The sequence below is a fragment of the Nematocida parisii genome, assembly GCF_000250985.1.
Source record: "Nematocida parisii ERTm1 unplaced genomic scaffold supercont1.1, whole genome shotgun sequence".
Taxonomy (NCBI): domain Eukaryota; kingdom Fungi; phylum Microsporidia; genus Nematocida; species Nematocida parisii.
This window is the reverse complement of record NW_013524646.1, coordinates 71,687-96,445: the sequence shown is the minus strand read 5'-3', so window position 1 is coordinate 96,445 and position 24,759 is coordinate 71,687. Positions and strand designations below refer to the sequence as shown.

The following is a 24,759-nucleotide window of genomic DNA, read 5'->3' as shown; positions in this document are numbered from 1 at the left end:
ATTGTCAGGTTTTTCATGCACAGGAAAAAAGGCAAAATTTATTATTTTCTAGCAGAGTAAGTGCAGTATAAGATATTTTTATGCGAGCTGTACAGTATTCTATATTTAGGGTTATATCGGGCTATGCGCGTATGGTGCTGTATTAGCAGAGTGCGTGATGATTCGTTTGTTTCATAGCCCTGTCTAATTTCTGTGTATTATTCAGATGGTTTCATTTTGAAACAGTCTATAAAGTTGGCAGCCTCTATAATAAACATGAAGACGATTATAATGCTAGGGTCACTTGGGGTAATTGCTGCCTTAACGAGTGAAGGCATAGACTTATCCCTATGCTCAGATGATAGGAAGTATTGCTTTGACGAGCTACATGGAATGATTAGAAGGGTAGGTTCTGATGAAATTGCTCCACCATTTGGTGTGTATTCCTCTACGGGCGCTTCTATGGGCGGTTTCTCTATGGGCCAGGTGGGGAATCCAGAAGTATTAAATACGAGTCTAGCTGGGCATTCATTAAAACTAGCCCCAGAGTGTGGGGTAGAGCAGGGCGGCCTAAGTTGTCAGATAATATCGAATAAAACAACCACACCAACAGTTGCTCCAGCAGTTGCACAAGTTGTACATGCCACACCAGTTGTTGAAGCCACTCCTGTTCATACTGTACAAGCCGCTCCTGTTGTTGAAGCACAGGTTGTACATGCCACTCCAGTTGTTGAAGCCACTCCTGTACAAGCCGTACAAGCCGCTCCTGTTGTTGAAGCACAAGTTGTACATGCCACTCCAGTTGTTGAAGCACAAGTTGTACATGCCGCGCCTGTTGTTGAAGCCACACCTGTACAAGCTGTTCCTGCAGTGCAGCCTACCACAGTAAGCACTATACCTTCAGTGGACAGCTTAGGCGATGATTGTAATGATAAGACCGTTGTAACATCAACCCCAACAAGTGTATGTTATTCAAAACCAAAAAAACGGTTTGTATCGGTTAAGTGCTGTAAAACAGTTCACATACCAGTTAAGGCTAAGAAGAGGAAGTTACCTTGTCTCTGTGCTGATGGCACTCCTGCAGAGCCTTTATTACCATCCGCGTTTTCTTTATCCCGGTATACAGATGATATTTTATATGAGCCACCCAAGAAAATAGCTGCAACCCCGGTTACTGTTACTTCATCACCCACTATCTCTGCTGTACCTGTTTCTGTTGCTGCACTACCTGCATCTGTCACCAGAATACCCACTGAGACAGAGAATGCACAGATATACCTAAACAATCTGTTAAACGCACAGAACAGGCTAAACAGCAGGATTGGGCGGATGAACACTTCAGAGCATGATAAATTAATAGTGGAACAAGATAAGAAATATATTATAAGAGCAGCACAGCAATTATAACCCGAATAGCTGATTGTCATTACATAAATAAGAATAGCTAGTTGGTTCTTTGTTTACAGTTAAATAAATCTAAAGTACTTTTATTACATAGCGTGTTATTAATTTTATTTATTAATCAATACATAAGTAAGTTCTACTTAATAAGAATAATCCATTAATAAAAATAGGGCAGCAGTAAAATTATAAGTAAAATAGGAGAAAGGGGAGGTGAGGAGGGATAATATAATAGGATAAAATAGGATATAACGAGATATAATTGAATATGAGAATGGAATATAATAGGATTTAATTATAATATTGTATAACAATTATTTTATATTAAAATAACAGTAATTTATACGATGAAAATATAGAGAAAGTATTAAATATCTCCTTTATAATATTATCATATTGTCTATACAAAGATATACTAATAAAATAAAAATTCAAAAAAGAATAAACTGCCTCATTAAAAAACCTGTTGATATATTCGTCTGATTCTACATGTAATGGGAGTATATCACATATCCTATTAACATTGTGCAAATTAGTACCATCTTCTGTTAAACAATCAAATAATGAAATTATTTCATAGTGTGATATAGAAAATAAGAATTCTTGTTTAAAGTAAGAATAGAAAAATCTATCATTATTCAAGTATAATGTTATCCAGTATATGATATATTTTGGTGATTTTAGCAATATTAAGTACTTAATCATTCGGGTTATATCAGAAAGATCAAAAACATGTGGTGTATTTGAACTATAATCAGATATATTATACATATTCGTATTTAATGGCCCTGGCAGGGATACGGATTTGTCTTTATTGTTGACAAAGTAATTGCTAAGAATATTTTTAATAGCTGAAATAACGGGCATTTTTATATTTGACGTATCTTTAAGTAATAGTATATTAAGGCAAATGATCAAATCAGATTTAAGTCTATATGTGCTGAGCTTGCCTTGCATATGTATAATATTAATAGAGTCAAACTGGTCTATGGTGTAAACGATACATGGCAAGTCGATAATTAATCCTTCTCTAGGCAGTGTAAAGTGCTTAATCCTTTGTGATATATAATGATTAACCATATGCCCAGTTAAATTATGAATATCTCTGGATTTAATTTGATTATTTATGGATTTAAATATGTTTAAAGTATCTGGTAATAATCCAGTATATTGATTATCTAAAGACACTTTACTATCAAAAGGATTAAAATATATGAAAATCCCATCAGTGCATCCATTATAATCATAATTTATGAACAATTTACCGAATATATCTATTTTACCGCCTTTCCAGATGGCTTTTGATGGTAAAAATTGTATTTTCATAGCACACGGATTAAAATCCGATGGTTTTGATTTCGGAAGACAATTCCTAGAAAGAGATGTAAAGAATTTTGTAATGTACTCTGTGATATTTTTAGTCGCAAAATTATGAAGCTCTTGTAAATAATCAGAATCTGCTTCTGAACTGTCATTACTATCCTCATGCATATCATACCCCCTACATATGCAGGCCAAAGAATCGCGTAGACTCTTAATGTGATGCTTTTCTGATTCATACGTACCTGTAAGTTCTGATATTATATAAAGAAGGTTAATTAGCCCTGGATATATACTGCGTTTTGTACTATCACAATATGAGATATCTTTGTTATTTAATTTTTGGATTATCTCAGTCCATGCTGTGTACGCTTCTTTACTTATTTTCTTACCCGGGATGATTTTTTTATTTTTAGAATTATAAGAAAGTGAAGAATTTCCGTACATTCTATTATTAAGTATATTAATAATGGAAGAGTCTGGCATACAAAAAAGCCTTTTTAAATCACTTTTAATATATGGAAGGTGGTCTAAATTGTACTCCTGTGTTCTAACATCAAATAGAAAGCAGCAGATTATTCCCAAAAGAGTATTTTCAGCAGCACTGTGATCTTTTGGTTTTGCAAGTTCTACTATATTACTTCTATTACTGTAGAAATGAAGTATTCTTCTCTTTTTAGAGACATCTTCAAATTCTGAAAATGGTATTAATTTCATTTTATCAGTATTGTTTATGTGAGAATTTATCTTATTTATATGGATTAGTTCTTGGCACATTTTAGGAGTTCTTCTTTTTGTGAGTATAAAGCATTTTCTACGCAGGGTTTTAGCTGAATTTATTCTTTCACTTGAAAGTTTCTTTTTAGTAGACGTTTTTATTATTTTTTGTAGTGTACTGTATACTATTTTTATAAACTGAATCATTTCTTGTTGGCTGTTCATGTACTTATAAATATAAATCTGAATAAGCCATCTAGAACTGTCCATGAATTTGCCTTCATTAAATGAGCCAATTGTGGGAGTCTCTGTAATATCATATAATTCTTGAATATTCGGGTTATTACATACGTATAAGAAGAAATTAATAATAATTTCTATTTTATTCTTATACTCTGACTGTAGTACTTCATTTATATCCTGTAAATCATTAGAATCTTTGATTACCTCAGATATATTTATACTAATTACTTGATCAGATATATTTATATCTGAAATAATCAAGAATCTCTGATTTTCAATTGTTTCTGTTTTTATATTCACATGTACACCTTCTGATAGTAATAATAATGCAGCAATAATCTTATGCGAATGCGGTTTCACACTGGGAGCATTAAGAAATCGGAATAATTCCGGATCTGAATTTGAATTATTTAGTCTGATACTTACTGTGTCATTAGCAATATAAAACATATTTATAAGTACTGTATGGTATAAATATGAATAGTAAGACATTTTCATATCATTTGAGAAAATTCTGTGCACTCTTTCTTTTGCTATATTATTGCCATTAAAGAATATTCCTTCTTTACTACTTTCCCAGTTAATATAATTCATATCTAATTCGGCTGAAAACAGTCGTTTATTATACATAAACCCACAGAATTCATCTATAAATCCAGCTAGCATACCCAATGAACCGTATGGGTTTACAAATGCTCTTTTATTACTGGAGTCTTGAAGATTTGTATTATAAATTTCTTCTATATTCTTGGTGCAATTAACATAAAATACGCCACATAATAAGAATATAAGGAGTATACGGAAAATAGCTCTAATTGTTCTATATAATTCTTGTTTTTTATGTGAAATTGAGTAATTTTGGTGTAATTCTGTCTTATTCATAAGAATTTTCATTAATTTTATTTTGTAAAAGAGTTTTATAAATAACCCAAAAATCTTATTATAGTATAAATAGAAAAGTAATAATTAATAACCCGACATAACCCTTAACAGCCATACAATATAAGTAATCAGTAGTAAATACAGTATATCTTGAGTAATTCATAGAGTAACTGAGAAATGAACGATTTAAGTATAAAATATCTGTAAAGTAATCAGAATATACTGTAATTATAATTGGAAAGTATTAAAATCCCGTGGAGTATCACAGAGTGCATCAAAAATCATAACAGATCAAGGACAGTGGCTGTTTTATTAAAGATTTATCATTTGCTCTCTTATTTCACTGACTAATTTTCTAATGGTAGAATCTTCTGAGTAAACTACAGTGCATGCAGCTACTGGCCTGGAGAGACCGCATGCCTTTCCAAGTGCAGATACGCTGGGTACAAAGAAGAAGGTTCTGTTCTTATTCTCACACAGAACAATCAGTGGCTCTACAATAGCAAAGGGAAGTGCATTTCCTCCTAAAAATACTAATTCTGCATCTCCTTTGTTGAGTTTCTTAATAGTTTCATTAACTCCTACTTTCAGTGTGTGATTCTTCTTTGCTAGACTTACCAGGTCGTACACCTTCTTGGTTACATTAGATGGGCACAGTGGTTTTGCTTTAGGATGTGTTTTTTCTGATTTCTTATCCTTTGTCTCTGCTGGTCTTTCTTCCTTCCTGGATTTTTCCTCTTTTCTGGATTTCTCCTTCTTCTGGCGCTGTTTCTCGTCAATTGTTCTGCTCATGGTGGGATAAAAAAATTTGCGGTTATTTCGTTATAACCCAAAATTCTAAAAATGAATTTCTGTCCTTCACCACTCAAGAAGATTCTTCCTCTTGAAAATCTCTTGAAAAATACTTCTGTCCACCCTCTCCATCTCTGAAAGAGAAAGTTTGACTGTTTTCCCAGTGAGGTTGCTCATATTAATGCTTAAAGAGTCAAAATACCCCAAAATAACTCCTTTTTTATACGCACACATACTTCCAGAAGAAAGAATTCTGTCCACTCCCTCAGACACTCCCAATTCCGTATTTCCCATCTCCTGCTCTTCTTGCATGAATAAATAATTTTTCTGTTTGCAGGTGCACATGGCATTTATACAAAAGCTTGCACAAGCGATAGAATCAGAATTCCCAAAGGAAAGAGCAGACAGTTCCTGGGACAACACAGGGATTCTTCTAGAATTTGATAATACAAAAGAAAATGCTTTACTCTGCATAGATTTAACAAAAAGTGTTCTAGAAGAAGCAATTGAAAAGGGGGTGCAAACAATTTTAGCGTACCATCCACCAATATTCACTCCACTTAAGCAGATAAATCAAGAGAGTCCCATACTGTACACATGTATAAACAAAAGAATATCCATATACTCACCGCATACAGCACTAGATGGAGGATTAAATGGGATAAATCACTGGCTAAGTACACTCATCCCAGAAACAGAGCACATAAATACATTCGGGTATGTACAAACGTACAAGAATAAAGTACCAATTAATGACATACTTAAATCACTCACTACATCATTAGGCATACGCACTGTAAGGTACGTCCTAGGGGACACACATACACTATCAACAGTTCCCGTGAGTGTTTCAATAGGAGCAGGTGCATCCAGCCGCATACTAAAGAAGTACATTACATCTGAGCAGAGTATAAGGAGTACCTCTAATTCTCCATCATTAATAATCACAGGAGAATCCTCCCACCACGACTTACTCTACTTTCAGAGAATGAACGCGTCTGTGATTATTTTAGAGCACTCCAGGAGTGAAAGAGGATTTCTTCCAACTTTATACGCCCACATAAAAGAACTTCTACCCTCTGCAGACATTTACATCTCACAAGAAGATAAAGATCCAGTTGAATTCTACACGCAAGAATAAAGATGTAACGATTTATTTTTTAGTTATCAGCAGTCTTCTCTACTAAAACAGTCCCATCAAAGACAGTTCTAAACCAGTTAATGGCCTCATCTCTGGATACTCTCTGATTCTTTCCTACCTTTGCCTTGCACTTTCTTCTTTGACTGACTCTCTTTCCAGGCTTAGCCAGTACTACACTAAAGTCCATTCCAAAGATACCTATGTTAGTATCATATTTTATACCAAGGTCAATGTGCTCCTGTATACCAAACCCGAATGTTCCTGTGCTGGAAAAGCATGTGTATGGTAGTTCATACTCCTTTACACGTAATCCTGCTGTAAGTACTTCCATTGCTTTCTCTCCTCTGATAACCACATTTGTAGCAATCTTTTCATTTCTTCTAATTCCGAATGCACGGAGAGTAATCTTTGCTTTACTAAAGACTGGTGACTGGCCAGATAATTGTTCAAGCACTTTTGCTGCCTTGTTTAATGAATCATCATTCTTTCCGGTACAAATGTTCAAGCAAATCTTCTCTAGCTTTATTTGTTTCATGGGATTCTCTTTTCTCTCCATTCCGACTGGGGCGTTATGAAAAAATAAAATTAAATACTTTTATGGTATAAGAAATCTTCAAAATTCAAGAGAATTAAACATATTGTAGGGTACTTTTAATGACCAAAGGATTTCTCATTTATAGACCGTTTTATTATTCCTCTGTTACGGATTTTTGAGAGTGTTTTACCATCTTTATTTATTACATATTTAGGAAATTCCAAAGGGAATTCCATTACTTTATATGATGCAGTATCTGATTTAAGAAGGATCCTTCCATCTTTATACTTTATAATGGTTATATTTCCTTTTTTAAGAGTCTTTGGTATTTTAATAGCAATTGACATTCTCAGAAATTTAAATATTTAAATATTTATAATTTATTATACATAGCATAAAAATAAGTATTTGTTACTCATAGCATAATAAGTATATAATATAACAAGTACATTATTTACTACGCATAGCATCATAAGTGTACATTATTTATTACACATAGTATAATAAGTATTCATTATTTATTATACATAGCATTATTGGTTTTGGATAGTTAGGTCCATAATATTAATGGCTAAGTATGCTATTAATATATGAGTATCCATCATTGGTGGCAATGGGCATGTTGCTATCATACGTAGTTGGAGTTAAAACTATTTAAGAGTTTTGGGGCTTTAATAAAGAACAGGTTTTCATATGCCTAAGTCTTTAAGGAATAAACAGCTATTAGTATAACTTATTATAACTTATTACACATAGCATAATAAGTATATAGCAAGTACATTATTTACTACACATAGTATAATAAGTATCTACTATATATTACACATAGCATAATAAGTGTACATTATTTAATTATATTATTATAATGTCTAATATAAATATATTAGAAATAATTAAATTTTTTAAATGGCAAGCAGTGAAGACAAGGTAAGTGAACCTCCAATCAAGAAAGTGCAAGAAATGGACATAAATCAAAAAATAGACTATGAAATAAAAGATATAACCAGTGATTTAATAGGAAAAACAGTTAAATTCCATGGATGGGTACGTAATTTCCATCAAGTAGGCAAAAAAGCCTTTTTTACAGTATACTCAGCAGGGTACACAGCCAAGTGTATATACACAAATAACGATAAAAAGATCCACCTGACTAAACATACAACAGTCATCATAACAGGACAAGTAAAGAATAATTATACAAAGGATACCTTCCCATGCGAAGTGCACGTCACCTCCTGTGAAGTATTTAATGGTAAAGTGGCCCCACACTTAGAGGTAGATAAGGACCAGACAAGTGAATCATTCTTATTAGACCACCAGCATATTTTAATACGTGACTCTGAGAAAGCGGCCGTATTAAAAGTGCGTGCTGAATTATTGAAGATAACCCGTACATTTTATGATAAAAATGAGTACACTGAGATAACCCCACCCACACTCGTACAGACACAAGTTGAAGGAGGGAGTACTTTATTTAAATTAGACTACTTTGGTGAGGATGCATTCTTAACACAGTCATCCCAGTTATATTTAGAGACCGCTGTGCCCGTATTTGGCCGGGCGTACTGTATTGCATCTTCATACAGGGCCGAGAAGAGCAATACGAGAAGGCATTTAAGTGAGTATACGCATGTAGAAGCAGAATTAGCATGGATTGAGTTTAATGATTTATTATCAGAGATTGAAGACTTAGTCATATTCTTAACGGAAGGGTTTAATACGCGGTGCATCCCGATCCTGGCGCATTTTGGGGTTAAGGTTAGTGCAGTGCCTGTCCCCAGCAAGCCCTTTAAAAGGGTCCAGCACAGTGAGGCCATAGATATATTACGTAAGCATAATATTAAGAGGGAGGATGGTCAGGCGTATACGTATACGGATGATATACCAGATGCCCCTGAGAGGTACTTATGCGATGTGGTTGGGTCTGGGTCTCCTGTGTTCCTGACTAAGTTCCCTGTGGAGATGAAGAGTTTTTATATGGAGCGGGTTGAGGGTGGCCTGACTAACAGCTGTGACTTATTATACCCTGGTGTGGGTGAGGTAGTTGGTGGGTCAATGAGACTGTTTGATTATGACGATTTATTAGCTGGGTTTAAGCGGGAGGGGATATCTCCTGAGCCATATAAATTTTATACTGACCAGGCCTTATACGGCCCATTCCCGCACGGTGGGTATGGACTGGGGTTTGAAAGGATCCTTATGGGGTTTATGCCTGAGATTGTTTCTAAAGTACGGTATGCTTGTTTGTACCCTAGGTTTAATGGTCGGTGCAGGCCTTAAATTTTTATTTTAATTAAAAATCGGTTATTTTTATTACTGTAATAGTGAATAATATAAAAAATTCATTAGTGTAGATTTTTATTATTTTATTATTGGCTGTATAACGTGTTATACATTATTACCATAATTATACTGAAATATTTTAGGGTTAATTCGGGTTATTATATCTTTATATTTAAATTATAACGGACTTATCTCTCTCACCTGAAGAAGAGCTCTTTTACCACCACCCTCAAAATAAAAAGAAGGCGTCTTATCAGCCTTATCTGGTCTGTCCGGCCTGTCTGCCTTATCCGGTCTGTCTGGTCTGTCCGGCCTGTCTGCCTTATCCGGTCTGTCCGCTCTATCTGCCTTGTCTGCCTTATACAATTTGTCTTCCCTGTCTTCTCTGTCTGCCTTATCCGGTCTGTCCGGCCTATCTGCCTTATACACCTTGTCTTCCCTGTCTGCTTTATATACCTTGTCTATCTTGTCTTCCCTGTCTTCTCTGTCTACCTTATACACCTTGTCTGCCTTATATATCTTACTGATTCTGTCTACTTTGTCTGGTCTGCTTGTTTTCTCTATTTCTTCTTCTATCCTGTTATTTTGGTTTATTTCTCCTGTATTGTATAAGTCCCTTTTAAGCACGTGCTCTGTACACTGAATATTTAATGAACTTTCTTCTCCCTGTTCATTCTTATAATTAGAAATATCCTGCATGACCGTATTTATCTTACGGGTCCTTTTTTCAGGTTTTTTATGATTGGTTTTTGTACTTAAATTTATAATTGACTCTGCCGTTATTTTTATAGATTTCTTATCACTCCCTTCTGTACACTCGCTGTACTTAATTAATTTATCTTTAATCTGCCTTGGTGTCTGTGCGAAATCTATCCCTGACCACTCGGCTGGGTAACCCTTACCACGAGATATTTCCTCTTTTAGCTCCTTTACGCTGTAATTGCCACACCAAATATTGGCAAGGACCCTCTCCACCCACACTCTCCAGTTATTATAGCAATTCTTAAGTAAAGGTACTTTAAACACTTTCTCATTGCTATACTCGCATATTATATCTAATAAGTGCTCCTTTACATCTGACCACTTCTCTACTTTATTCTTAGCCTCATTCACTTCTAGAACCTCCTGGTACTCTTTCATTTTCCTTTTAAGTACTGATAAGTCTGGGTTTATTATAGTATTTATACCCATTGCCATATACCTGACTTTATTTGCACTGGATGAGTCCCTTATACTCTCCTCTAACCATATGAGATCTTCAACTGCTTCTATTACATCGTACGGATTCTGTGTAAAGTCCACTTCACTCCGTATTTGATTAATTAAATCTTTAATCTCCTTTTTATTACTCCTGTGGTCATCTTCTGTTCTCTCTGTAACTCCGTCCCTGTGGTATTTTCTGGATTTATTGCTATCCTGTGGATTTCTGTGTAAATGCGTACTTTCTTTTAATATTCCACTTACACTTTTTTTATTTTTTTTATTTTTAATTTTGTATTAATATCTTCTGTTATAGAATTTGCCTTTGCCTGTCTGGGATCCTTAACAGAATATTTGTACATTTTAGAATATTTCCACATTCCTATTTATACTTTAATACAACAGGGAATAATTGGCTTGTTATTTGTGTTTTATAGGTAACCAATTATACTGCAGGGATTCTGTTCAATAGATTATTACTTATACACTATTGGATGAGTATTTTATTCAGGCACGTATACTTGTACCGAATATAACCCGAAATAACCTGAAATTTAAAACTTACTATTAGTAGAGAAATAATTTATTACTCATCATAATCCTCAATTGAAGGCTGCTTATACGTTGAAGAATATTTGGGTTCTTTAGCGTACTCGTTCATTGCTGTTCTGTTGTTTACTTTGTGATGGACTCTTTTTAAGAATGGATCATTCTTTGAAGAATTCTTGGATTTAAACACGTTGTTTACCACATCAGTATGCCTTCTTCTCTGCACACGTAATGCACCTGTTGCAGATTCTGTTAATTCTAGGGATTTTGGTGCAAGTGTTGCAATTCTTGCTAAATTTGCAGCTGCGAATTTTGCCTTACTTGCTGGAGTTGCTTCCAGTGCTTTTGGACACTTTTTTACTGCACCTGTGCACTTGTCTGGCTGGTCTTTGCTTATGCCGCTATTTGCTATGGTAAAGTAAGTAGCACGAGAATTCGTCTTTGGATTAACTTTGCTGTACCCAACTACTTCCTTGCTTTTATATGCTGGCTGTAACTTATTTGATCCTGGCTTGGTTGTAGAATCAAATGAATTATCTGCCATACCAACTGATTTCTTAAGGGGGGCTCTTATATTGTTCCCTTTTGTTTTTGGAGTGAATGCACCGTACTGCTTCTTATCATGCTTTAAGTGTGCTGGTGTTGGCAATAAATCAGCTGCATTTCTTTGTTTTGTCTTCTCAGTGGAGTATCCTGATAAAGCACTATTTCTTTGCATAGACTGACTTTGTGCTGAATTAGAAGGTGTTCTATTGAAAGAGTCTCCTTTTTTCAGACTCATTCTCTGAACATCTTTATGTATGCCTTTAGATGACCCTGCAGCTCCACTGGATGGTCCTGCAGTGGATTCTGATGGGACAGGCATTCCTTTTGTTGGAAAGTCTTTCCAGTTACTGGCAGATGTTGACTCTAACTGATTCTTTATTTTATCCGCTGCATCTTGTTCATTCTCATTATCATCATCTTCAATTACTGCTGTTTGCTTACTCTGGTCTATTGGTAGGGTATAATCCTCATCTGCAGTTGTCCATGTGCTGTACTTCTTTGTTTTCTGTGCATCTGCTATTTTCTTGGCTGACCTATTAATTGCATTCAGTGCAAGCTTCAACTCCTGGTCTGACTGAACATTATTCAGAGTTATTTCTTCAATTGGTCTGGCGGCAGTGTGCTCACTCTGCTGCTGTGGTGTTGCCCCCATTCTGATTCCTGTTCTGGTCCTGTCTCTTTCACTTCGCATGCTTGGTGAACCAGCTACGTTTATAGCTTGTACAGGCCGTACCATGGGATTCTTTATCTCCCATGATGGCTTATTACTTTTACGTGTTGCTCTTTCTCTTCTGTGTGTTTTTCCCATATTCTTTACCTTTCGCATTTGCTTATATAGACACTCAGGAGAACTAATCTCCTTTTAGGGGATTAAATTAACTCTTCTTATTGGTTAATTTCCTGTGATACGTGAAAATTCATCGGTTTTAATTTATCTCCTTATACGTAAATCATCTCCTTATTATACCCCATATTCGTATACAACCATATCATGTGATACACTCTAAATTTATATTATACTACTAATTTATTTAGGGTTATATCGGGTTATTTACATATTTAATGGTTTAATTTCTGTGCGTCTCTTTGTATTTTTATGTTTTTTCTGGCTTCTTTATTTTCTGTGTTTCTCTTTTTATTTTAAGCCATATGCACATAAAGATAAAAACACTCGAAGGGACTGAAGTACAATTAGAGGTGGATAAAGCAATGAAAGTAAAGCAAGTAAAGGAATTGCTACAAGAAAAAGAAGCAATTTCCATAGAACAGCAAAGACTTATTTACGGTGGAAAACAGCTTGTAGATGCAAATACAATAGAAACATACGGAATACAGAACAATGACGTACTCCACCTTGTACTTGCACTTAGAGGTGGCTAAATATACATAAATTTATGTGTTTCGGGTTAATTCGGGTTATCTCCTGTTCTTCCACTGGAAGTATTGCTGTGATGCCATTAATTCAACTATTTGCTTATACTTCAGTGACTCAACAAACTCCTTTGAATCAATCAGTAAGTCAAGAATATTCAAGCACTGTGGAAAGAATAAGTATTTTGCAAATTCTGGTCTTTTCCAGTATCTTAAATAAGACAGGAACTCTCTAAATTCGGGTTTGTTAAAATACCCTTGTTGGTATAAATACTGAAGATATTGCGGATTGCACAGGCACTGCATAAATTCTAATTCTTCTACAAACCGAGACATGCACAGAATAAAAATAAAACATAAAATTTGGATTTTTATACACCCGGAATTTAAAGAATTCTTTGGTGGGTGGGGATAATTAACGGAATAAATATGAAATATTGTAAAAATAACAGTTATTCCATAAAAGGAAAATCGGTTATTTTTATGGTATTTTGTATTTAAACCTGTTAATTATTTCTTGGTTTACTCGCATTAAAGGAATTTTAGTGAATATTTTTATTGATGGAATATTTTTACTGGTTTATTTGGGTTTAATGCTTTTTTTTCCCCTTGGCCTTTCTTTCTTCTGCTCTCTTTAATCCAGCCTTATCCTTTTTCATTCTTCTGTCTGTCATTTTGAACTTCCCTTTAATTCCCTTTGCAACGGTTCTTGAGGGACCTGCAAAGACCATTTTAGGCCTTTCTCTGACTTCTTTTTTCATGGCACCTTTTCTGATGGCTCTTAAGTCAACTGCCTCCTCGCCCTGCTCAAGTCTTTCCTTTATTTTTCTTAGCTTTCTTTCTACTCTTCGCATACGCCGGGCCTTTATCTCTTCAAGCTTCTTTGAAATAGTCACTTTCTTCTCAAGATCATCTCTCTTTTCATTGAAGACGTACCTTCTGTTGTACTTCTCTTCGTCATTTCGGAAGAAGTGTGGGAGGTTTTCGTCATCATCGTATACGTACCTGTCGATTCCGTCATTTTCAAACTCCTCTTCATCTTCCTTTAGTCTGTACCCGCACACTTTATCTTCTATGTCTAATGAAGATGAGCATGAGTCTGCATCACTGTCATTCTGCTCACTCTCTGCATCCTCTATCTCTTCATCAGATTCTATGTCCTCAACAGACTGCTCGTTGCTTTCATCTTCATCCCTGTCGAATATGTTGTCTTCAAAGAAGTCTCCGTGTATTTTCTCTATTTCTTCCACGTCATTTTCAGTTAGGCCAAGACTCTTGGTTCTCTTTGCAAGAATCTTTCTCTGCTGGATTTTCTCTCTTCTCTCCATGGCGCGCTGTATCTCATTTAACTCATCCTGCTGTCTTTCTATTGGAGTTCTTGTGTCAACTATTTCCTCTGGAGTGTTTTTTCCTTGGTATCCAATATACGCCCGCTGAACTTTCTTTAATGTTCTAACCAGCCTTCTCTTGTCTGCTTCATCTACTACTAATAAGTCTGAAAGAAGAATTGCAGTTTCCTCATCGATCATGTCCTTCATGCAGTCAATCTTTACTTTGGTGCACTTGCTTAGATCTATTCTCTCTCTGAGAATGTTTGAGAGTGTGTTCTCCTTTGCCTCTTCCTCGTCTTTTTCTGCAAATATAAAGAGTGGGTCAAAGAACTTCTCATCGAGCGTGTCTGGCTTCTTGTACCCTCTGCAGACCAAGAATGCTTCTGCACTCTCATCTCTACTACTCCTGGGCTTAGTGGTAAGACACTCTGTGAACAGCTGGTTGCACATCCATACCAGAGAGTTGAAGTCCTTGGATCTGAAGACTTTTGTTACGAATGTCCCGTTCTTCTTTAGAATCTTACACGCCAGTTTTGCTGCATGGCATACCAACTCGTTCTGGACATAAGAGTCCCTCTCCCAAGAGGCACCCACATTGGGCGCACCATCGTGCAAGACCAAGTCAACTTCTGTCTCCCCAACTGCCGCAAGTATCTCTGCCTTGCATATTTTATCTGTGATGTCTCCAACTATAGTGTGTACCCCGTGAATCGGTTTTATTGGGTCTAAATCCACCCCAACGATCTTGCTTGGAGGAAGAACAGTTTTTGACAAAACTTGCAGCCACCCGCCCGGGGCAGCACACAAGTCAACTGCTGAGTGTATATTGGATAGAAGGTTAAATGACTGGTTTAACTGTATTAACTTAAAGGCAGACCTTGCCCGGTACCCGTGCTCTTTCGCTAGAAAATAGTACTTGTCTAAACGGTCTTTTCCTACTTTTTTCTTTCGTGCTGGACCGACTTTTGCCATTATTAAATTTTTCACTTTGTTGTTTTTTATGGGCGGATTCGTTGTAACTTGCGTGGATAAAGAATATTATAATGGTGTTAAGGAAGTGCTCCTCTTTTTAAAAATGGCAGTGTTTCATATTAAAAACAAGTGCTCACCTACCGCAGATGAAACTGATCCGAAAGATATCCAGCAGCAACTGAAAAAGGAAAAGGAGGAAATGAAAAAGATAGAATTCACTCTCCTAGGAGGAAAAAGAGACTCAGACATACTGTTTATAAGGAATGACACAGAATACAGTGAAATAGAGATATACAACATGATGATAAGTCTTACAACCAGGGCAGAGCACGTCAGAAGGATTATACCTGTAAATTCAATATTTACTTACACAATGGATAATCTTCTGCATGAGACAAAAAAAGTGTGTGCATCAATTGGTCTCCAGGAATCATTTAGAATCAGTCTGTCAAAAAGACTGTGCTCACACGTAAGCAGTGAGTACATCATAACAATGGTTGCAGCTGAAATACCCAGAAAGGTAGACCTTAAAACCCCAGATAAAGTGGTTATGATTGAGATCGTAAAGGATCTCTGTGCTATAGGAGCACTAAAACCATGCCCAGGTAATTTTAATATAACTAGAGCACCCCGTAAACAATAATCACTTTAATAGTGCTATGTTTGGTAATACTGGTCAGATACAAGTATAAACACAGTATTTCTACAGTATAATTCGGGTTATTCCAGTTGGTAAGTAATAAGTAATAGTACATTATACTTATTATAACCCGAATAACCCGATATATACGCATAATATATAATTACACTGTAAGGCGTACTCTCTACTTGTACTTATTAATAAGAATATTTAAAAGAGTTTCGGGTTATTGAATAAAAATAATATACATTTGACTTTTAGATATATTCAAATTAAATAATTTCTAATTAAAATAAAATAATAATATGCTGCGGTATCTAAAAATTTAAAGTGAATGTGTGCAGATCTGAACAAGAACCATAAACACCCGAATATGGCCAGGAATGTAGATGGAGGAGTACGGGACAGTCCTATAAATGGGCCACTGTATATGCAAGATGCAGATAATTTATCTCATATACTCATTCAGTTTAAAGAGTATAAACGGACTACTTTAGATGGGAATATTCTCTTAGATAATATTTCACTGTTTATACCGGAGAATAAGCTTATTGCTGTTATAGGACCAAATAATAATGAGAAGTCATATATGTTAGAAAGTATTGCTGGTATGTGCACTCCTTCAGATATAACGCATAGTAATGTATATGTTAGGGACAGGACTAGTAATACGCTTATAATAAGAAGGAGTAAGAACTGGTTACACAGAGTTAATTATATCCTGTCAGATATAACCAGAAATACTTCTAATGCCATTTCCGTATTTAATTCACTCCTATTCCTTGCAAAGTGTCATGGTAAGACAGAATATGACGTAAATGAATATTTATCGATGACAGGTCTTATACAGTCAAAAGATCTCTTATTAAATGAAATGACAGATGAAGAAAAACAGAAGTTTCTGTTTATACATGGAATGCTTGGGTTAAATGAAGTGAATGTATGGGATGGTGTGTTATCAGGTATAAACTTAGAAACAGATATAAATATTATATCTGCCATTAAACTGACAAATTGTAGTAATATAGTGCGAGTAGATAGAGTATCACAGGAAGTACTAAATGTATTTGATTATGTGATTATTATGTACAAAACATCTATTATATACTTTGGCAGTCCATTACAAGTACAGAATTATTTCACTGAAGGGGGAGTATGCTTTCCCGTGGAAAAGTATTCTATAGAATATCTTATAGAGGTATTACAGAACAAGTATCATAATTCTATTTCTAATGAGAATATTCTAGTAATTAATAATATCTGTATAAGAAACAATGAGGCAGCTAATAATGACCAGATAGACAAAGCACCAGTAAAGCACAGAAATACATTATTCCTTTGGTCACAAGTGAAAGTATCCTTTCCTCGGTGTAAAGAAGTCATACGGAATATAATTCTTACACCTGTGAATATGGATGCATATGCGTATATCTCAGGAATAGTAATTGCGATGTTTGCAGTGTACTTTGTATGGGGGTATATGTGTTTGTTTAAGTTATACAGTAAAGTCACAGAAAATATGAATGACAGTATATACAAATACACCGCAGGCAGTTCATCTCTTCAGTTTCCAAATATATTCCGATTAATTAAACAGAAGCTATTGGAAAAAAATAGTGATGATACAGAATTTATAGAAATAATCACAGATATGCACAGAGTATCTGCAAATCATGGATTTATTTCTATTCTTACGTATCTGTTTTATTTTCTGTTTATTTTTGGTGGATGTATCCAGTGCATCGGCTGTCCTGTATTTTATTCAGATATACATTTTTATACAACCAGAAGATCTCAAGTACGCTCAAATCAATTCACAGTGGCCGAACTTATAATTGCACAGATGTGTGATGTTCTTCTGTGCAGAGCACTCCCCTTTTTTATTCTGACAGTATTGGCATATTTTAGTGTTTATTGGTGCATAGACTCAAATTTAGTAAATGCATCAACAATTGGCCATGCACTGCCCATTACTATTTTGTTTATGTGCTGTAGTTTAATAGCTCTACACGGAACTATACTGCAGTTTCTTTTGACTTCTTTTAAAAAGTATGTATGCATAACTGTACTCTACCAAATTGTAGTAAATGTGATTCCTTTGCTGGTGATTTACTTATTTAAAGCACCAAATGAAACATTACAACTTGATTATTTTTCCTGTGCACTTCTCATATTTAAATCTACAAGTCTAATGGACACTCTATCCTCAGTAAGTAATTACTATAGCCCTGGTTGGACATGTACATTTATGTGGGGATTGTCTTACGCATGCCTTTACATAATGAAGATTGTCATACAGATAGTTAGTCCTGTATTGCAATTTTCACATGTTTTAGAGCACATTCTGCTATACACAAACAAATTCACAGTTAGACCAGAAACAGCAAATTCTGTTAGTGAAGCACACTTAAAAATGCTAAAAACAGAAATTCTTGCACTTATAATACCCAATAACACTTCATCTGGAAACAAACTAGATCCAGAGTACAAAGAGTACTTAATCAGTAGATACGCCGACTTTAGCCAGTTTAATGCACACACAGCTCAAATTCTTGGTAAGACTACACCACATGAACCATTTGAAATATCATCTATTTCACTTAAGAACATGTCATTGCTTTATTTAGTATGGAGTACTCTACGTGCATGGATATTTGCTATACTTGTTTTTTCTATATCCATAGTATTTGCATATAAATACTTCCTGCCTAAATCCAGAGGATAATTCGGGTTATTTCAACTGTATACACATATCTTCTATGATATACACGGACTGTGATAGTATTGCTAATTAAAGAATCCATATTTAGTCTATACTTATATCGTATAAAATAAATCAGAAATATTTCAAATATTTAATTATAATAATTTTTATATAAATATATTTTATACTGTAAGCAAAAATATGTATGAATTTAGAAAGAAAATAACGATTATTACAAGAAAAGCACATAACAGACAAAATAATTATAGAAATATTTCAAAATTTATATTGAACAGCGGAGTACTCTACTTTGGTTTAATCTTACTGTGTATACTGAATGTACAAGCAATCTTGACATCCAATGAGGTTGGTGCAATTTACATAGCGAACATCTATAAGCAGTTTAAACTGAAAGATAATACAATAATTATAGACTTATTTGGACCATCCTTTTTACTTGGTATGCACATATTAGACCAATGTACGTTATTGGGTATTATAAAACCATTTCCTAAGCTATCCAGCTCTATTCCAGAATTAAGCCCAGAATTAAATGAAAGCACTTCTGTGAAAAATGAAGATTCTACTTATAAATATAAGAAAAGCTATCTGAGTGTAATGAAGAAAATATTTCCGTACAGTGACCGTGATAGTACAAATATATTTAATAAGAATCCTAGGTCATTCTATGGGTTTCTTAAAAACAAACCAACAAGTGAGTATAATAATAGTATCCTTTGTTGGCTGCTAATTCTTTCAGAGGGCATAGAGTCTCCAATAGAAATTAAAAATAACAGAATTATTTTAAAGGGGGAGAACCATATAACACTAGAAATCCCTTTAAAGAACAAGCCATCTACTTGTGGATCTAATAATTTGGATGCGTCCACAGAAGACTCAGACGATGACGTATACTACTCAGATGTACAGGAAATAATTGAATTTTTTATAAATAATAGGAATAATCCATTAGTTACTAATGGGGGAATATATGGCGAGCCATTAGACCCAACTAAGTTTTCGATGGCCGATTATATATTTAGTCCACGGTATCTTATACAGCTGTATATATATGAGTATTTAACAACAATAGATAAATTAGAAGATTTTATTAGAATGCTGCATAGTCTGCTTGTAAACAGGAGGACCAGTCCCAGCGTCTCAAAAGAAACTGGTAGGTATGCACAAGTAATTTTCAATAAGTATTTTATTTGCAGGGCGAATTTCAATTGGCGGCATATACTTTTATGCTATCTAAACAGACTTGATGCGGCTCTTTATACACAGAAGAATTACATAATGCCGGCGATTCCTAAAAATACTCTTCACAGTACTAATTCAAGTATTTCTATAGAAGAAAAATCCACTCAGAGAAATCGTGGCATGGAAAGGGTGCTACTCTACTTATTCCGCTGCTTTGCATTTGATGTGGGAGCAAAGCGGTACAAACTAGACCATCTTCAAAACATATCAACTGAATTAAAAGAATTCTTCAATAAGTATGACAGACCAAACAGTATGGATTATGATATTCCCCATGAGTGGAGTAGAATTGTTTCTAATGCGATAAGTAAATTTACTCTAGACCTCCCAAAGAATATAGAGATTAAAGACACGAATTTTTTAAATATGTTCTATTTAACCATGCGGTTAGCTGGAATATCAGAAGAAGCAATATATATAGATATGTTTAAAAAATCCTGCCGTGGTTTAGGAGATAAAAATGAAAATGGAGAAATTAATAGTATAGTGTTTAAGAAGAATGAAAAATTACACATGTTTGTGCAGAAGATTTTTAAACTCTTTTCCAGGGGGTGTAGTAATCGCACTCAAAAAAGTAAGCAATTAACACTAGACCTTATTCTTGATGAAGGAGCAAAGGATTCTCATGAACCAAACTGCACTGCACACAAAATTAAATTGAAGTATACAAGGGACCGCACTACATTTACTGTGATTATTGGACTGTACTCAGATGGGTCTATGGAAATATTTAGTAGTCCAATTGTTGCTGTTGATTCATTAGATTCACAGCTTTATAATATACCAAAAATACATTCCGATATAAAAAAGACAACTCCATCGATTAAACACTTTCCTTTTATATGCCATGTAGTTGAAAAGTTTATAGAATAACTTAGATGTATTTTGGTCATTTAGTGTGCTGGTTTCCATGGGCGTATGGATCCCATAATCGCCATTGAGTGCCATTGATCTTGTGTAGATGTCTCTTGATAGGCCCCAGTGATTTAATTAAGTTATGACAGCTGCTGCCACAGCACTGGGAAGCTATATAAGGACAATGGAGAATAAATAAAGACACTGTTTACATGAGTAGATCCAGTTTACACATTAGAGACAGGGGGAATAAACAGCTTAGTGTATGCCACTAGTTATACTCAGTGGATTTCGATGTGTACGTGTTAATTACACTGAAATAATAATAAAATTGCATAAACATTTTATTTCGGCAACTTATAGAATGTGTACATGGAAGTAGAAATACGTGTACATATTCAATATTTTCAAATATTCGAATTTATTAATTAGCCGTTATATTCCATATAAATAATATACATACCATATAGAATGTACATGAAATCGCATGAAATCCTGTATTAACTTAGAAATTTCTATTAATAACAGTATTACAGTATTAATTTATGGTTATTAATCTGTTTAGTTTAAATTCATATTGTTTATGTTTATACAGTAGTTAAGACAGATATTTCATGGCATTTCTGGTATTTTTAGTATATTATATGGTAGTTTTAGTGGCACTTTATATTCTGTTGTATTGTAGACTAATTCTATACAATTAGGCTGTCTATAAGTGAAATTTTAATTTACCCGAAATTGCATAAATTATATTTAGGTTTTCTTGTGGGGCCTTTGTTCTATAGACCCGCCATTAGCCTTTATTTGGGAATATTGGCTGGTTCGTCTAGGCTGGTCTATTCCCAAATGGGCAAATTAATTTAAGTGTCAAATGCATAAATACCTTATTAATGCGCAACTTCATGAGCAATTATATTACAAGAACAGTCCATTCAGAAGAAATAACTAAAATCTTCAACAGAGTGACTAAACTATTTCCACACTTTAAATTAGGGGCAAGGCATCTAATATGCACCCACAGGAGCAGACAGCAGAGTTTCTCTGATATGTTAGACAGGGCAATATTCTGTGGGCTAAAAGGGTCCATGGAGCACCCCAGAACAAAAGTGTATGTGCTTGCTAATTTGGCGAGGGATATACTTGCATACTTTATAATTCTGTGTGCAGATGAGCAGAATACTGTTAGGGGTGAGTTTCAGGCGATTTACAGGGTAATTGAGTCTAGAGCATCTGCCCTGGTGGGGGATTTTAGCCGAGATTTTTTCGAAAATCTTATGAATAATGTATTTGGAGTGGGAAAGCACACTCTCAAGGACAGCAGCAACATATCGACCATTAAAAGGAGAGCCAATGTCATTACGCACTGGCCCATGCGACTGTTCAGAAGGACCAGCCACACGAATACTTCTGTGCAGGATATGACATACTCTGATATTCTGAAAGACTTCCACTTTGCCATATATCAGAGCAAAGATAGCATACTAACAGGACAGGACACTGGTGCGTGGTCCATGGTTAGGGAGCTGTACACTCGTACTATGGAGAGGGCGGGAGAGACACCCTCTTCAATGAAGGAAGTTTCTTTTATTTTGCAGGTTGACAGAGCGTGCCGTGACTATTCTCCTCCTTTATTGATTGGTGGGGGGATAGTTGGTGGCCTGCGCGTAATCAGGAAGAAGTACTTTGAGAATGTGGTGGAGCTGGCGTGCAGTGACACAAAGGGGTATCCCATTAGAGAGCTACTAAAGGATGCCAAAGTGTATATGTATGCACCACTGATACAAGGAATAATTAATGTTTTAACCACATGCGGTGCAACTAAAGAAGACATTCTTCCGTATACACGTCTTTTATCAGCAGAGGCAGACGAGTTATTTAATCTGCCTGAGGAGAAGCAGAAGAGAGCAGAAGCCATTCTTCTGGAGTCCATTAAAATTTGTGATGAAGTTATTGCTGCGATGGGAAAGTCTCCCAGCAGGGAGCGAGAACTTAAAATCATCCGAGGTGAGATAATGATGATCAATAAGATTCTTTTGGGGAGCAAGTTGGTCCTACCACAAAAAGTCACTCCAGAGCAGGAGATTGTTATTGATGCATTGGTTGAGGAGTGTGCCAGAGTATGGGAAAGGTTTATGGGGACTGGGTCTAAGCCAAGCAATAGTGCCTATTCAAAGAAGGCACATGCTGAATTCCCGTACTTCTCGAAAGTGTACAAGACTGTTGCGCAGCCCGAGGAAATTGCAGATATAGCTATGGAGGGACTAGAAACAGCAAATATTTCAGAGTCTGCTGCAGTAGAAAAACAAGAAAAGCCAGCTGAGCCAGCTGAGCCGTCTTTTACTGCTTCTACGCTGGATTTACCAGAGTCAGTATCAAGCACACCAGCAGAGGCGTGTGTTGAAGAGGCTGCATCACCCAATGATGTTTCTGCGAATATTCCATCTGTAATACGCACAATTTCATCGGCGCCCCTTGTGAAAAAGGCAAGTCCAAGTTCATCTATTTTTAGCACTCCTGTGAGTGGTGGTGTAGGGCAGTCACCAAAAGAGCAGCCGTGTTCTGACATGCGGTGCAAAGTGTATTCTGTTGGGGAGGAGGATCAGCACTTAAAGAAACTCTCAGCGGCAATAGATGTGCAGGAAGAGTCAGAGAAAAGAGGCAAGCGGATCGATGAACTACGGCAGTATTTCGGTGGGTTAAAGTATGCGTGCTTCTACTCTCGGAATGTTCCTGACCACTTAAAGAATCTTTTTAAGTGCGCTCCAAGCATTTACAACAAAGTGAAGAGGCTATACGACAGGAACTTCACTGATGTACTGGCAGTTGAGGAGATTAGAGTGTGCAGGCGCAGTATGTTCAGAGATGCGTATTCAGAGATTCTGAATGCACGCCCTGACAGTGAAATACTTATGCACCTACGTGATGACATAATAGTCACAAAGTATATGGACATGCTTAAAGAAAGAACTATTGAAAAGCTCATTGCACTGGAGAGGGAGAAGAAAGAGAAGGAGTTACATAAGGCAAGGGAAAAGCCCAAGTTAAAAGGGGTTAAACGGCTAATGAAAAAAGTATCCAGTGCATTTGAGTCATTCTTTAAGAAACAGGAAGTTCTTCCCAGTGTAGAGGAAGAGTTACACAACTGGGAGGTTTCCAGAAGGGAGGAGATGGATTCAGAGGTAATATTCACAAAGAATTCTTCACAGCGGGTTTCCCATGGGTTCTTAAACGTATCCAAAGCCCTAGTTGATCTGATAAAGTACACTCCGGGCTATGTATACAGAAAAACCCCAGAGACAGTGGATGTTACAGAGAAGTATGCAGCCTGGATTGACAGGGAAGAACCCGTGGATTATGAAGAAATCAAGAAGAACCCAGACCAATTACGTGCCCTCTCTATGGTATTCAACAGATATATCAGAAACTACAATGGCGGGGTAGTGTCAAAGTATTTATATGTAGCTATAGCAGAGAGAGCAGGAAAGGTTCCACTGGAAAAGGTTGATTATGGTATGGGACTAATGATGCTTGCCACAATGGGATCAAATACGCTCTGGCTGTTAAAGCATGTTGTTTATACTGTTGAACAAGTGGCAAAGTATGAAGAGACTAATTTTATGTCCTATCAGAGCATTGTAAACATTGTAGCACCCAATTTACTAGCAGATGATGTTCCGTATTCAATGGATACGTTCGTGATTGTTTTAGAGATGGCGCACTCTCTCTTTGCAGCCACCAGAAATATTTCATTTATGGAAGAATTCTATGCATAATTAAATAAACACACATTTAAATCTCTCACTCCAAATTCAAGGCAGCATTACATCCCCATCACACCAAGCGCATGCACTTTATCATATATAATCATATAATCACGTATTTATACTAATTATAACAATAACCCAGAATCATCTTATCACATACTCATATTATCTTTATACCATGTACTCATATTATCCTTATACCTTATATTCATATTATCTTTATACCATGTACTCTGCCTCTTATCCTTATATATTCTATTCATACCTTATA

At 35.6% G+C, this 24,759-nt stretch overlaps 17 protein-coding genes across 17 annotated transcripts; 8 read left to right on the top strand and 9 right to left on the bottom strand.

Moving 5' to 3' along the window:
• Positions 1–255: 255 nt before the first annotated feature.
• NEPG_00056 (uncharacterized protein) lies at positions 256–1,422 on the top strand (the record flags this gene model as incomplete). Its single annotated transcript, XM_013202436.1, has 1 exon — positions 256–1,422. One exon carries the CDS (start codon positions 256–258, stop codon positions 1,384–1,386), a length of 1,131 nt encoding a protein of 376 aa, XP_013057890.1. The 3' UTR covers positions 1,387–1,422.
• Positions 1,423–1,704: 282 nt separating this feature from the next.
• On the bottom strand, positions 1,705–4,554 carry NEPG_00055 (uncharacterized protein; the record flags this gene model as incomplete). Its single annotated transcript, XM_013202435.1, has 1 exon — positions 1,705–4,554. One exon carries the CDS (start codon positions 4,552–4,554, stop codon positions 1,705–1,707), a length of 2,850 nt encoding a protein of 949 aa, XP_013057889.1.
• A 292-nt stretch (positions 4,555–4,846) lies between these two features.
• NEPG_00054 (uncharacterized protein) lies at positions 4,847–5,334 on the bottom strand (the record flags this gene model as incomplete). The annotated part of the gene is made up of 1 exon (XM_013202434.1): positions 4,847–5,334. The coding sequence occupies one exon, from the start codon at positions 5,332–5,334 to the stop codon at positions 4,855–4,857; it is 480 nt and encodes a 159-aa protein (XP_013057888.1). The 3' UTR covers positions 4,847–4,854.
• Positions 5,335–5,400: 66 nt separating this feature from the next.
• NEPG_00053 (uncharacterized protein) lies at positions 5,401–5,808 on the bottom strand (the record flags this gene model as incomplete). Its single annotated transcript, XM_013202433.1, has 1 exon — positions 5,401–5,808. The coding sequence occupies one exon, from the start codon at positions 5,806–5,808 to the stop codon at positions 5,401–5,403; it is 408 nt and encodes a 135-aa protein (XP_013057887.1).
• Positions 5,678–6,478, top strand: NEPG_00052 (uncharacterized protein; the record flags this gene model as incomplete). Its single annotated transcript, XM_013202432.1, has 1 exon — positions 5,678–6,478. One exon carries the CDS (start codon positions 5,678–5,680, stop codon positions 6,473–6,475), a length of 798 nt encoding a protein of 265 aa, XP_013057886.1. The 3' UTR covers positions 6,476–6,478.
• A 6-nt stretch (positions 6,479–6,484) lies between these two features.
• NEPG_00051 (ribosomal protein L11) lies at positions 6,485–7,031 on the bottom strand (the record flags this gene model as incomplete). The annotated part of the gene is made up of 1 exon (XM_013202431.1): positions 6,485–7,031. The coding sequence occupies one exon, from the start codon at positions 7,029–7,031 to the stop codon at positions 6,495–6,497; it is 537 nt and encodes a 178-aa protein (XP_013057885.1). The 3' UTR covers positions 6,485–6,494.
• An 88-nt stretch (positions 7,032–7,119) lies between these two features.
• NEPG_00050 (uncharacterized protein) lies at positions 7,120–7,357 on the bottom strand (the record flags this gene model as incomplete). The annotated part of the gene is made up of 1 exon (XM_013202430.1): positions 7,120–7,357. The coding sequence occupies one exon, from the start codon at positions 7,355–7,357 to the stop codon at positions 7,127–7,129; it is 231 nt and encodes a 76-aa protein (XP_013057884.1). The 3' UTR covers positions 7,120–7,126.
• Positions 7,358–7,916: 559 nt separating this feature from the next.
• Positions 7,917–9,290, top strand: NEPG_00049 (asparaginyl-tRNA synthetase; the record flags this gene model as incomplete). The annotated part of the gene is made up of 1 exon (XM_013202429.1): positions 7,917–9,290. One exon carries the CDS (start codon positions 7,917–7,919, stop codon positions 9,288–9,290), a length of 1,374 nt encoding a protein of 457 aa, XP_013057883.1.
• A 70-nt stretch (positions 9,291–9,360) lies between these two features.
• NEPG_00048 (uncharacterized protein) lies at positions 9,361–10,839 on the bottom strand. Its single transcript, XM_013202428.1, has one exon. It carries the CDS (start codon positions 10,488–10,490, stop codon positions 9,471–9,473), a length of 1,020 nt encoding a protein of 339 aa, XP_013057882.1. The 5' UTR covers positions 10,491–10,839; the 3' UTR covers positions 9,361–9,470.
• A 240-nt stretch (positions 10,840–11,079) lies between these two features.
• On the bottom strand, positions 11,080–12,396 carry NEPG_00047 (uncharacterized protein; the record flags this gene model as incomplete). The annotated part of the gene is made up of 1 exon (XM_013202427.1): positions 11,080–12,396. One exon carries the CDS (start codon positions 12,394–12,396, stop codon positions 11,080–11,082), a length of 1,317 nt encoding a protein of 438 aa, XP_013057881.1.
• A 341-nt stretch (positions 12,397–12,737) lies between these two features.
• NEPG_00045 (ubiquitin) lies at positions 12,738–13,316 on the top strand (the record flags this gene model as incomplete). The annotated part of the gene is made up of 1 exon (XM_013202425.1): positions 12,738–13,316. One exon carries the CDS (start codon positions 12,738–12,740, stop codon positions 12,966–12,968), a length of 231 nt encoding a protein of 76 aa, XP_013057879.1. The 3' UTR covers positions 12,969–13,316.
• NEPG_00046 (uncharacterized protein) lies at positions 13,005–13,295 on the bottom strand (the record flags this gene model as incomplete). The annotated part of the gene is made up of 1 exon (XM_013202426.1): positions 13,005–13,295. One exon carries the CDS (start codon positions 13,293–13,295, stop codon positions 13,005–13,007), a length of 291 nt encoding a protein of 96 aa, XP_013057880.1.
• A 196-nt stretch (positions 13,317–13,512) lies between the features above and the next one.
• On the bottom strand, positions 13,513–15,262 carry NEPG_00044 (FtsJ cell division protein; the record flags this gene model as incomplete). Its single annotated transcript, XM_013202424.1, has 1 exon — positions 13,513–15,262. The coding sequence occupies one exon, from the start codon at positions 15,260–15,262 to the stop codon at positions 13,550–13,552; it is 1,713 nt and encodes a 570-aa protein (XP_013057878.1). The 3' UTR covers positions 13,513–13,549.
• Positions 15,263–15,290: 28 nt separating this feature from the next.
• Positions 15,291–15,957, top strand: NEPG_00043 (uncharacterized protein; the record flags this gene model as incomplete). The annotated part of the gene is made up of 1 exon (XM_013202423.1): positions 15,291–15,957. One exon carries the CDS (start codon positions 15,291–15,293, stop codon positions 15,903–15,905), a length of 615 nt encoding a protein of 204 aa, XP_013057877.1. The 3' UTR covers positions 15,906–15,957.
• A 279-nt stretch (positions 15,958–16,236) lies between these two features.
• NEPG_00042 (uncharacterized protein) lies at positions 16,237–18,627 on the top strand (the record flags this gene model as incomplete). The annotated part of the gene is made up of 1 exon (XM_013202422.1): positions 16,237–18,627. One exon carries the CDS (start codon positions 16,237–16,239, stop codon positions 18,625–18,627), a length of 2,391 nt encoding a protein of 796 aa, XP_013057876.1.
• Positions 18,628–18,807: 180 nt separating this feature from the next.
• Positions 18,808–20,742, top strand: NEPG_00041 (uncharacterized protein; the record flags this gene model as incomplete). Its single annotated transcript, XM_013202421.1, has 1 exon — positions 18,808–20,742. The coding sequence occupies one exon, from the start codon at positions 18,808–18,810 to the stop codon at positions 20,740–20,742; it is 1,935 nt and encodes a 644-aa protein (XP_013057875.1).
• An 872-nt stretch (positions 20,743–21,614) lies between these two features.
• NEPG_00040 (uncharacterized protein) lies at positions 21,615–24,508 on the top strand (the record flags this gene model as incomplete). The annotated part of the gene is made up of 1 exon (XM_013202420.1): positions 21,615–24,508. The coding sequence occupies one exon, from the start codon at positions 21,615–21,617 to the stop codon at positions 24,495–24,497; it is 2,883 nt and encodes a 960-aa protein (XP_013057874.1). The 3' UTR covers positions 24,498–24,508.
• Between the last annotated feature and the right edge of the window lie 251 nt (positions 24,509–24,759).

Coding starts and splice junctions, on each gene's coding strand:
- NEPG_00048 (XM_013202428.1), bottom strand. CDS start 10,490: ATGGCAATGGGTATAAATACTATAATAAACCCAGACTTATCAGTACTT.